The sequence below is a fragment of the Canis aureus genome, chromosome 21 (assembly GCF_053574225.1).
Source record: "Canis aureus isolate CA01 chromosome 21, VMU_Caureus_v.1.0, whole genome shotgun sequence".
In the NCBI taxonomy this organism is placed as follows: domain Eukaryota; kingdom Metazoa; phylum Chordata; class Mammalia; order Carnivora; family Canidae; genus Canis; species Canis aureus.
In genome coordinates, this window is record NC_135631.1 from 49,921,673 (window position 1) to 49,934,430 (window position 12,758).

General features: G+C 39.4%; 1 protein-coding gene and 1 long non-coding RNA gene across 9 annotated transcripts in view; one reads left to right on the plus strand and one right to left on the minus strand.

Annotated features, from left to right (window-relative positions):
* BLVRA (biliverdin reductase A) overlaps positions 1 to 11,683 on the plus strand; it is a 77,745-nt gene extending 66,062 nt beyond the window's left edge. For all 8 annotated transcript variants that reach the window (XM_077864134.1, XM_077864138.1, XM_077864137.1 and 5 more), the window contains 3 exons: positions 4,403 to 4,510; positions 6,637 to 6,808; positions 11,329 to 11,683. In XM_077864134.1, coding sequence (XP_077720260.1) covers positions 4,403 to 4,510; positions 6,637 to 6,808; positions 11,329 to 11,587 — 539 coding nt within the window. In that variant the 3' untranslated portion in view covers positions 11,588 to 11,683. The remainder of the gene's footprint in view (positions 1 to 4,402; positions 4,511 to 6,636; positions 6,809 to 11,328) is intronic.
* LOC144293067 (uncharacterized) overlaps positions 1 to 12,758 on the minus strand; it is a 42,927-nt gene that overhangs the window by 13,028 nt on the left and 17,141 nt on the right. The gene's annotated exons all lie outside the window — the stretch shown is intronic.

Here is a 12,758-nt window from a genome sequence, read left to right on the forward strand (position 1 = left end):
AAATAGGGGAATGTAGCTCAAAGGGTACACATTTTCAGTTATAAAAAGATTAAATTCTGAGAATGTACAATGTACAACATGTTAACTATAGTTAATATGCTTGAAAGTTGCTGAAAGTAGACCTTAAACATTCTCACCACCCATATGGAAAGTTGACTATGCAAGGTGATGGATGTGTTAAGTAACTTTTTCTTGGTAATCATTCCACAATATGCATGCTTATCAAATCAACAGGTTGTACACTTTAAACATATATAATTCTATGTAACAGTTACTCCTCCATTTATGAAAATGAAAAAAAATGAGGAAATGAATATTGGTACATACTAAAATCTAATCCTCAGACTCCATTCCAATTTTCCCAGTTTTCCTAATAACACTTTTTTATAGCAAAATGATTTAGTGTAGAACTACATACTGTTTTGGGTTGACACATCACATTGTCTCTGCTCTGGACATTTCCTCAGTCTCCTTGGTATTTAGGAGGATTACAGGCCAGTTAATTTTGTAGGATGTTCTAAATTTGGGTTTGTCTGATGTGTCTTCAGGATTAGATTCAGGGTATACATCTTTCATAGGAATATCACAGAACTAATGCTGTGTTCTTCTAAGTGAAAGAAGTGGCATTTGATTCAAATAGTCCATTAATAATTATATCATTGGATTAAAGTGGTGTCTGCCAAGTTTCTACATGGAAAGTTACTTTTTACCCCTTTATATTAATGATTATTTTGTGAGTAGATAGTTTTAAACTTGATAAATATCCATTATTTATCACACTGATTATTCATTTACGGATTTATATCAATAAGGATTCATAGCTTCCTTTTAAATTCAGTGTAATGTAATCCACTTTCATTATTTATTTTGATATTAAAATTGTTTCCTGGGGATCCCTGGGTGGCGCAGCGGTTTGGCACCTGCCTTTAACCCAGGGTGCGATCCTGGAGACCCGGGATCGAGTCCCACGTCGGGCTCCCGGTGCATGGAGCCTGCTTCTCCCTCTGCCTGTGTCTCTGCCTCTCTCTCTCTCTCTCTGTGTGACTATCATAAATAAATAAATAAATAAATAAATAAATAAATAAATAAATAAATAAATTTAAGATTGTTTCCTATTTTGTTAGTGGGGACCTTTTCATGCTAGCTCTTGTATCATTTTATCATATTTCCATTATTCTTTGAGCAGTTTCTTGCTTTCTGGTATAAACTGGTTTGTGTTCATTGTGTGCTCTCTCTGCCTCAGCTGTGCACTTAGCCATTTCTCCAAGAAGCCCTAGTTCATTTAGTAGTGAAATGTTTTTTTTTAATTTTTAAATTGAAATGTAATTGACTTTATGTTAGTTTCAGGTATGCAATGAAATGACCCCATTTTTATATATATAGTAAAACGATCATCACAGTAAGTTAACATCTATCACCACACAGTTAAATTTTTTTTCTTGTTATGAGAACTTTTAAGATCTGCTCTTTTAGCTACTTGCCCATATGTAGTACAGTACTAACTATTGTTACTCTGCTGTACATTATATTTCTATGACATTATCATTCCAGTTATAATTGGAAGTTTGGACCTTTTGACTACCTTCACCTATTTTTCCCACCCCCTTCCCCTACCTCTTATAGCCACTGATCTGTTTTCTATATCTGTGAGTGTGCTGCTTTTTGGTTTTGTTTTTTAGATTCCACATATAAGTGAGATAATTTCCCTGACTTATTTCACTTAGCATAATGCCCTCAAGGTCCACCCATTTTGTTGCAAATGGCAAGATTACCTTCTTTTTTATGACTGAATAATATCCGTTGTATATTTACGTCAAATTTTCTTTATCTATTCATCCATCAGTCTGACTTAGGTTGTTTCTGTGTCTTAGTAAATAGTACATGAGGATGCATATATCTTTTTGAATTAGTATTTTTATTTCCTTTGGATAAATGCCCAGAAGTGGAATTGATGGATCATATGGTAGTTCTATTTTTAATTTTTGGAGGAACCTCCATACTGCTTTCTATGGTAGCTGCACCAGTTTACATCCCCAGCATTAGTGCACAAAATTCTATTTTGATATCAAGATTTGTACTCTAGGTGTGATCAATAGAGATCTAGGAGAATGTGATTATGAATTTGTGTGTGTATGTGTGTATGCTGTGGTACCATGTGTGTTTATCATGAGCTTTGGATGAATGATAGAAAAAATAAGCAAAGATTCAGTTAAAAGATAAAATCTTTTAAGTTTTTTTCATTTGTTTTTATTGAAGTTCCATTTGCCAACATATAGTATAACACCCAGTGCTCATCCTCAGTGCCCATCACCCAGTTACCCCAACCTCCCACCGACCTCCCCTTCCGCAACCCTTTGTTCGTTTCCCAGAGTTAGGAGTCTCTCATGGTTTGTCTCCTTCTCTGATTTATTCATTTATTTATTTAGACAGTATGAGCAGGAGAGAGGCAGAGGGCAAGGGGAGAGAGAATCTCAAGCAGGTTCTGCACTGAGCATGGAGCCTGATGCAGGACTTGATCCCACAACATAGATCATGACCTGAACCAAAATCAAGTGTTAGACATTCAACTGACTGAGCCACCCAGGCACTCCAAAAATTTTTTTTAAAAGATTCTTTAATGAAAATACAGAAATGGAAATCTAGAAATAGTTCTAGAGAAAATATAACATGCACCAAAATATGGTCCAACTTGCCAGATGCCCAACTCCCCTCATAGGCATATAAATATGGATAAAATCACCATAGGAGAGAAGCTTCTACTTATTGTAAGAAGCTTTCTTTGCCATATTCATTGGCTAGGGAGTGGATAGAAGGAATCTCACTCTCCCACACAACTAACTCTCTAGAGACTCAGGACACATGCCTGCCTACTCAAGATGCAAGAACAAGCCCATCACATTCTGCAGTTTTCTGTGAAGCTGAGATAAGCAATGGCTGATGTCCCAGGAGCATCTCCCAGTGGCCCAGATTTCCCTCTGTGTTTCTGTCAAAGTATAGATCTTAACCACACTTTATACTTAATCACAGTATAGTTCTTAGATATTTTTTCAGAGAGGATATCAAGGTGGCCAACAGGCACGTGAAAAGATGCTTGATATCAGTAATCATCAGGGAAACGCAAATCAAAACTACAATGAAATATCTCACCTCATTCGAATGGGTTATCATCTAGAAGAAGAGAGACTGAGTGCTGAAGAGTGCTGGCAAAAGGTGAAAAGGATAGTCATATACATTGTCAGTGGCAGACAATATGAAGATTCCTCAAAAAATTAAAAATAGGTCTACCAAACAATCCAGCAATTCCACTTCTGGATGTTTATACGACGAAAATGAAAATGGGATTTTGACAAGATATATGCAGCATTGTTCACAATAGCCAAGATACAGAAACAACCCAAATGCCTATCAACAGATGAGTATTTTAGAAAGGTGTGGTGCATATACGAAGTGGAATATTATTCAGCTATGGGAAAGGAGGATGTCTTGCCATTTTGCCACAGCACGGATAGACCTTGAGCACAATATGCTAAGTAAGATAAGTCAGAAAGACAAGTACCATATACCATTAGTATGTGGAATCTAGATAGTCAAGCCTGTAAAAAGACCCAATGAAATGGTGGTTTCCAAGGGATAGGGGTACGTTGGGGGGGGTAAGATTTATAACATTTAAGGGTACAAACTTGTAAAGAGTAAATAAACGATAGAGATATAAAAAAATAAAAATAGAATGGAAATACTAAGCAAAATATACTCGAAGAGCTTTAATTGTGTTTTAAGTTTTTAAGTTTTTTTGTTTTTGTTTTGTGGACCTAGAGAGGTTAGTAATATGGGAGGAATATATATGAAATAGGCGTGTGAGACTAGTTGAAAATAAAGAGCTATCGAAGAGCGGGAAATACTTCTGGTATTTTATGAAACTTCTAGCCTAGATAAGAAAAAGCCACCAGAGCATAAAGTTTTAATGGCTTTTTTTAATAATCGAAAATTTTAGTTATGAATATATTTTTTATCCTCCCTCCAATGTGGGTAATTTGAAAAAGTCACTTGGTTCTTCCAGTTCTTTGAAATAGAATCTATTTCTAGTCTTCTCCATGTTTCTTAGATTTTTATGCTACACTGTCTCCTTCTGGCTAGAAGTTAACACTTGACTCAGACACTCCCCTGATTTCATCTTGCCTTTGGGGCAGGTAGATACCATCTTGCTTTCTTAGATTTTGATTTCTGTGGTAAGCTGATAATTGGCACCACCTTCAGCTGGGGTATGTAATGGCGCAGTGGTACCGAGGTGGTTTTGCGGTCTCTGTGTCCTGTGCTGGAGGAAGATAGACCTAGACTGTGGGATGCACATCTGTACACAACTGATAATGACTGCCTTTTTTGCCTCCCATTTTTGTCATGACAGGGAAGGTCTTGCATGAGGAGCATGTTGAACTCTTGATGGAAGAGTTTGCATTCCTGAAAAAAGAAGTGGTGGGGAAAGATCTGCTGAAAGGATCTCTTCTCTTCACAGGTCAGTTTGAGGTGGGATCACAGGTCATGTGTAACTCACGAGGCTGGAGGGCTAACTGGGTTCTTTCCTAGTTCTTCAGGATGTTAGTTTGGATTTATTTTTGCTAAAGACTCTCTAACTGAAAGCCAATTTAATGTAATCTTCCCATGCTTCCAAAAACAATAAAAATACCTATTTTTATTCTTTCTTCAATTGAGATTTAAGTGCTTGATGGGGCTTACATAAAAAGTATGTTTGAAATCTAAAGTTTACTAATGCTTCTGTCCCAACCTATTATGTGTAGAATTTTCCTCATTAAATCTTAATAAATTGGAGATTGTTTTTCCATAGGAGGCAAATGGGCAGAGACAGGTTCTTGGGAAGGAGAACATTTTTATTCTTTGCAGAGCAAATAGAATATGCATAGCCCCCTTCTTCCTCCAGTAAGTTACAAGGACATTGGTTGCAACCAGAATATTTGATCTACTGCTTATTTGATTATTTACTTTATGTTGGTCATTATTTGAGTAGCTCCATTAGCAATAGGAAATGAGCATCCTAGAGTCTCCTGCTCTTGGGTTTACCTTTGGATGGACTCATCTGGCTACACCCCAGGGTATCTGGGCTACCTTTCCTGAGGGCTCTCCTTACAGAAGCAAAACCCTGACATTGCATTGTTAAGTGGTAAAACCATTCATCTCCTCATGAGTTTCCAGAAAATAACACTGGGACCTCATTTTGAAATCCACTTTCATCTTTTAAAATAACGATAGAGTTTTAACAAATAACCATAATCTGTGCAAAGAACTGTGCTAAATTTATGACATGCATTAGTTCATGTTAATCCGTATGATAATCCTATAAAGTAGGTATTTATGCCCCCATTATACAGGAAAGAAAGGAAGATCAGAGATGTGGGTAGCTTCACAAAGCTGACAAAAATAGCTATATGGAAAAAAAAAAGCTATGTGGCAGAGTCAGATCCGAGCTCAAGCCTCTGACTTCACGCTCAAACATTTGATTGCTGCTCTGTCCTCTCTAAAGCACAAGAGCAGACAGTAACCAGCTGAGGAGGACAAACCTTTCTTTTATAAGTTTGATGCTTAGGTCCTAGTGATTTCAAACCATGTTGTCTATGAAACAAGTTTTTTGGCTTTTATTTATAATTCGTTTTCTTTTTCAAAGTATAGCCATAATTACAAATTTCTTTCAAGTCAATATCAAATTTATGAAAAATCATTGGTTTATAAAGAATTGTAACAGGTATGTAGTCTTTTAAATTTAGGTTATCAGGCAGCCGGGGTGGCTCGGCGGTTTAGCGTTGCCTTCAGTCCAGGGCGTGATCCCAGAAACTCCGGATCGAGTCCCACGTCAGGCTCCCTGCATGGAGCCTGCTTCTCCCTCTGCCTATGTCTCTGCCTCTCTCTCTCTCCCTGTGTCTCTCATGAATAAATAAAATCTTTTTTAAAAATTAGGTTATCTTTATAATTTGGGGTGGAGACAGTTGGGAGCAAGATCTTGGCCACACCTATTTCTCACACAAATATTCTTTTGAGTGTGCTTTTGCATAGGAGATTATGAAGACTAAGAAAACACTTAATGCTGTATCAATCTTCTTAATATTGACATAGTTTGTAGATATTGCTGTTTTCTTCCTAGTTATCATAGCTGTGGCATTTACAGACAGTTATATAGTATTTATAGGAATATAGACTTGGGGGACTGAAATACCTTGATTCTTCTTCTTTTACAAGACTTCTTTAAATGACTCACTGAACAAGGTATAGATGTATGTATATGTAAGTGTATATATGTATACTGTATGTAAACTATACATCCATACCCATATCTAATATTAAAAGCCTGAAATATTTTTTTATTATCCTGTGGGCTAGATGGCTTACTGTTTCTAATAAAATGTCTTATTTTCCTAACAAAATTGAATTAAATAAACAAGAAAATGGAGAGATGCTTTTATGAAAGTTTTCATTCAGGCACCAAATATGAGTAGTCATCTTGCACAGCATGCTGTGAAGCAGGGTCACTTGGTCCCAATCACTTAGCCAAGGCCCCCTGCCCACAAGCTTCTTCTGCTCTCCAGCTGTCGGTTACTTCCCAGTTCCCATGGTGTTTGTGATTCCCCACAGCTGGCCCATTGGAAGAAGAGCGGTTTGGCTTCCCTGCGTTTAGTGGCATTTCTCGCCTGACCTGGCTGGTCTCCCTCTTTGGGGAGCTTTCTCTTGTATCCGCCACATTGGAAGAACAAAAGGAAGATCAATATATGAAAATGACTGTGTGCTTGGAGACAGAGAATAAACGGTAGGTGGTGAGGAGCCGTGCAGAGAAGGAAACTTGAGGGCATTGTCGTGTGTTCACAAAGGTGAATTTAGACAGAGCCCAGAGGGCCTAGACCCCACCCCCAACTCCAGAAGGGCTGTCTGTTTTTATAGACAAAATACATGCTGGGATCTCACTTATACTGCCTCATTTCAGCCTCACAGGAGCCTTGAAAGGTAAATAAAACAAATTTGAGCCCCTCTGCCAGGAAGTGAATAGAGGCTTATAGAATTTGGGCAGGTTGCCTCTGCCACACAAGTAAGCAGTACGAGAAGTAGTAGCAAAAATCCAGTTACCTCTGTGACCTGAATTTTTTCTTATTATGAAAGTTTCAGACATATGGTAAAGTTGGAGGTCCAATACCCAAAACTACTACCTAGATCTTGCCATTGACATTTTACCTGCTGGCTTATTATCACACATCCAAATATTTATCCCTCAGTGTGACCAAAACTTTAAGTTCTATTTCTCAGGTTTATCGTATATCCTGTCATACTGTTCCCCAAATTTTGATTCTTTATTTTGCATACCCAGTTTTTTAAAACAAAAGCATATTCATAGTTTTCCTTGAAAAGCATTTAGGCCCTGCAAAATATCTAAAACAGCAAGTGTTTTATAGTGTTTGTAGATGTGTTTCCAGGAAAGTGAGTCTCTTGGTAACAAAAGCAGCAGGTGGGTATTTACAAAAAGAGAAAAGTATTTGAATTCCTAAATGTAGCCTGATCTATGTCCATTTGAGGAGTTCCCTCTTTGCTAGGGAAAGGCAGAGGTCATAGATGTAGATAAAGCATGCGGAGCTTGGAAGTGCTGTGTTTGGAGTAATCGTGCTGGTCGACCCTGGCTCTGACTCCGACATTGTGTTAGAATTGCAGCTATGGTCTGTCCATCCCCGCAGACAGGTGCGGTCTCCTGTAGCCAGAGCTAAAGGTAGCTCAGTGTGCTACAGGAGCACAGGAAAGGGGAACCTGGAGAGGTAAGGTCATGCTTCTCAGAGGAAAAGATGCTTTGCTCAATCTTGAAATTTGAGTAGGAGTTAGACAGGAAACAAGATGTGAGCGAAGTAGAGACGGACTCTTGCAAAGGGGGGCAAGCATCAGGTGAGGGGTTGGGACAGATGGCAAATCCATATTATAATTAATTCTTAATTTCAAACAATGCTTTCTACTTCACAGACTGTACTTTTAATCTCACACAACCACAACTGCATAGGTAAAGCTGTATACTTCTTATTCATATTCACAATGAGGAAATTAAAGTGGAGGAAACATCCTGAAGTTTTGCATTTCCTTAAATTTAAAGTTTGACTCCCTGTTATATGGAAGGACATGAGAAATTTTCTTGGGTGGCAGAATGTTTGGAGTATCTCAAACTTCTTTGTATCCAGTGTTAAAGCAGTGAATAAACGGCATTAATGTTCATTTTTGTCATTGAATTGTGGAATGTTTTAAAGCCTGTACAATGTACTTTAAAAAATATATTTTATTTAAATTAAATTTGCCGACATATAGTAGAACACCCAGTGCTCATCCCATCAAGTGCCCGTCACCCAGTTACCCCATAACCCACCCACCTCCCCTCTGCAACCCTTTGCTTGTTTCCTAGAGTCAGGACTCTTTCATGGTTTGTCTTCCTAATTTTTCCTCACTCAATTTCCCTCCTTTACCTTATAGTCCTTTTTTGCTATTTCTTATATTCCACGTATGAGTGAAACCATCTGATAATTGTCTTTCTCTGATTGACTTATTTCACTCAACAGAATACTCTCATCATGTGCTTTTAAAACTAGCTGTGGGCTGAGCACTTGTGTGGCTCAGTCCATTAAGTATCCACCTTCGGCTCAGATCATGATCCTGGGGTCCTGGGATCAAGCCCTGAGTCTGGCTCCCTGCTCAGTGGGGAGTCTGTTTCTCCCTCTCCCACCGGCCCTCTCTCTGCTCACGCTCTCGCTTGCTCTCTCTGTCTCAAATAAATAGAAATATTAAAAAAAAAAAAAAAACTAGCTGTGGGCTGAAACTAGTATAGTCTCTTATCTCTCAATTCAAACAAAAAAAGTAGCCATGGAATTTAATATTTTAGGAGTAAGATGTACTTTTTGATGAGAGCTTGTAAAAAATCATTTATTTTTAAAAATCTGAGTCAATGCAAAATTTCTAGATGATTGGACACCTTAATATTACTAGTTTACTGATTTAACTATCGTCTCTTAGATTCTTTGTCTGACCTGAATATGAATTTTTGATTTATGGGCTATCATTGATTCATATATAGGTCATTTTAATGACTTCTAGAATAGAAAACTTGCTGAACTGTGGCTCTTCAGAGCAAATGCATCTCTGCTCAGTTTACATGGCCCTTGGTGTAGTGTGCCCTGTGACAAAGAAAAGCCATCTTATCCTGCAAATGCATTCTTGGCTCCCAACAGTGCCTGGGAGGAATGCTTGGGACCTGTGGGCTTCTTTTCTCTCTCCCCCAAAGCTTGTCCCAGTCTGCAGACCAGATTTCTTACAGCTACAAGAAGAGGTCTTTCTTGTTATTATTACACATTAGGAGCCTCTGTCAGTTGTTTCCAACACAATTTGTTAAGTTATAGCTGCCTTCAAACGACACCGTAGAATACAGCAGAATAGCTGTGGACAGGGAGGAGAGTAGGCATGATCTTGAAGGGTCATCATAAAAGGATTTGCAAGACCAAGATCCTTACCTGAATCCCCATTGTGCCAATGCTAGTGTTAGTGAATGCTTATTGAATGCTTCTATGTGCGAGGACATAGCCCTTTAACAAGGATTTTCTCATATAATCTTTATACCAACTCTTTGAAGTGGCCATTATTACTATCACCTAGGAAACTGAGGCTCGAAGCAGTTTAGAAACTTGCTAAGGGCCCAGAACTAAGTGATTGTGTGAGACTCACACTTAGCCTGTCTCCTGACTCCAGAAGGTCATGTCTTCTCCCCAAAGTGCATGGGAAGGGCACAAGAAAGGACTATCCTAGAAAACACACCACGCCCTGTCTTTCCCTACAGCAGTCCTCACCCACCAGTGAGGCAGGTATCGCTGTCTTAGATCCCAAGGTCATCCAGGAAACCCCAGTGCAACTGATTCTCACCCATGTTCTTTCCATCATACCAGTTTTCACACTTTGTAAAAATAAACAGAATACTTTTTTAAATACAAATATTATGTGGATAGTCAGTATATAGAAGAGTTGTAAGTTTGAGCTCTCTTGTTGAAGCCAGCTGGTAGGAGTGGGGTTGAAGGCATGCTTGGTGTTGACTGCTCTCCCTTCAGGGCCTGGAGAGAGCACTGTTAGAAATCACCACCTCCACCAGGCTTGCAGGCAAATGCTAGTACTAGGGATGTAGATGTAGTTGAACACCTCCCTGTAGAAGGTGAGAAGCAAGGAGCATTTTTTATAGGCAGTCCATGCTCAAGGAGACAAATGCAAATATTTGCAGATGAAGGTTTCATGAAGAGGAAGAGTGGAGGTAGCTGTGAGTTCAAAGCTTGTGTTTTGGGTTGGGAATGTCTGGAGCTAAGTGTTGTCCAAGCCCAAAACTTTAGTGGACCACGTCCCATCCTAACCCTACTCCATTCAGTTGGCAGTCAAGTGCCAGCAGTCAATATCCTCTCTTAAATACATGATTAGGAGATTAGGAAACCAGAACTTTTCAAGTTTTTAGCTGATAGGCCCTACAAAATAAGGGACTTATTCTGTCAACATCTTCCTGGTGTCTCCCTGCATGTTTGGGTATTGGCATGGCTTTCCCTTTATGTACTTCAGATCTTCTCTTAAACATTCACCTTTGCGTTCTAGTGTGGGTCTTGGTAAGCTAGGTTAGTCAAAGAGGTTCATAGACTTTTTGAGAATGTATTGAAAGCACTCTAAAAACTCATTCCATTAAAATGCACATACACATGGAAAAAACAGTTTTGCATGGATTGCCTGTAGCCCTTATCTGGATCCCTTAGATCTGTGATACTCAGGGTAAAAACAAATGAGAGAAGGTAGGGGGAAGGAGGGAGAGACAAGGGGGAGGGGGCTCGGATGGGGCAAATAGGTGATGGGGATTAAGGAGGGCACGTGTTGTGGTGAGAATGGGTGATGTAGGGAATTGTTGAATCACTATATTGCACACCTGAAACTAATTTAACACTATGTAAACTAACTGGAGTTTAAAACTTTTTAAAGAGTTATGGATAAGGCAGTCACAAAAGGAAAAAAACAAGCAACTGATGGTCACACAAAAATCATTGAATGAATTCTATTGTTTAATGGCAAAATTAAATGAAGGACTGTTTGGCAGTAAAGTTGGGAACAATCACCCAAGGCCTCTGGGTGGCTGGTGGAGGTCAAGATGCCACCTGAGACACTACATTGAGCAGCAGCTTCAGGGAAGATGGGTACAAAATGAAGACCTGTTACTAGGTTCTCAGGTACCAGCAAACATCCACTTGCTCTCCCTTGTAATTTCTAACATTTGCGATTCTTTTGTCTTTGCAGTCCACTCACATGGATTGAAGAGAAAGGGCCTGGTCTAAAACGAAACCGACATTTAAGCTTCCATTTTAAATCTGGTTCCCTGGAGAACATGCCAAATGTAGGAGTCAATAAGAATATTTTCTTGAAAGATCAAAATATATTTGTCCAGAAACTTTTGGGTCAGTTTTCTGAAAAGGAGCTGGCTGCCGAAAAGAAGCGCATCCTGCACTGCCTATGGCTTGCAGAAGAAATCCAGAAATACTGCTACTCAAAGAAGTGAAGGATGCCTGCAGCACTTCTAAGATGGGACCATAGTTTCCTTTTTATGAAGAGTTGACCTTTATTCTTACAATTAAACATATCTTGGGTAAACAGACTTTGTTTACTGTCCCGAACTGTGTTGGGAGTGATATTTGGGATTTGGGGGCATATGGCATAGGCACGAGGAAAGAACTGACCTTGGGTGAATTGAGCTAAATGCTTCATATTCCTGATTTCCTTCACTCTTCCCAATAGCCCTATCAGATGGGGTTAGTTTATTTTACCAGGTTTGTTTTCATTAGTACGTTAGAAAACCTTGTTTGAAGTCACCTAGATATTAAAAACCAAACCAGCCTTTAAACTCTGCTCATGTACTGAGCCACTGCAAAATAGTACATAGAAGCCTATTTTTTTTTTAAGATTTTATTTATTCATGAGAGAGAGAGAGAGGCAGAGACATAGGCAGAGGGAGAAACAGGATCCATGCAGGGAGCCCGATGTGGGACTCGATCCCGGGACTCCAGGATCATGCCCTGAGCTGAAGGCAGATGCTTAACCACTACGCCACCCAGAGGTCCCCCCTCCCCGCTTTAAGGAATTTATTTCCCTCAACAAACTTTCATTGGGTGACTATGGTAGGTGCCAGGGATTCTAAAAATGAGTAAGACAGAGCCACTGCCCTCAATAACTCACAGTGTTGAAAGGGAACCAGTCACACAAACCAGTCATTGTAATGGAATAGTGCCAGTAAAAGAGAGATGCCCCTGGTTATCTGGAGGAAGGTTCAGGGAAAATCCACAAACCAGATCTTGAGAACTAGGTTAGCTGTGTAAAGATCAGAGGAGGACTTTCCTGGCAGAGGACTGACATGAGCAAAGAGAAGGAAGCAAGAAACAGCCTGGAACAGTGTGGCTGGAGCATTGTCTTTGGAGGAGGGAGTCCCAGAGACGTGAATCTGATTGTGGGATCCCGATAAGCTAGATGAAGGAGCTGGGGTCTTATATGTTAGGCAGTACAGAGGCACTGAAGGGTGTTATTTAACAGGGGAGTGATGTGGTCAGGTTTCCAATTTAGGTACTCGGAGGGCTGCCAGGAGGAAATGAGACCGGAGACCAAGAAGGAGGCATCCAATTGAGACCCAACAAACGTGTTCATACTTGCAGCTCTTGGTTTATCTAGACTTCATTGCT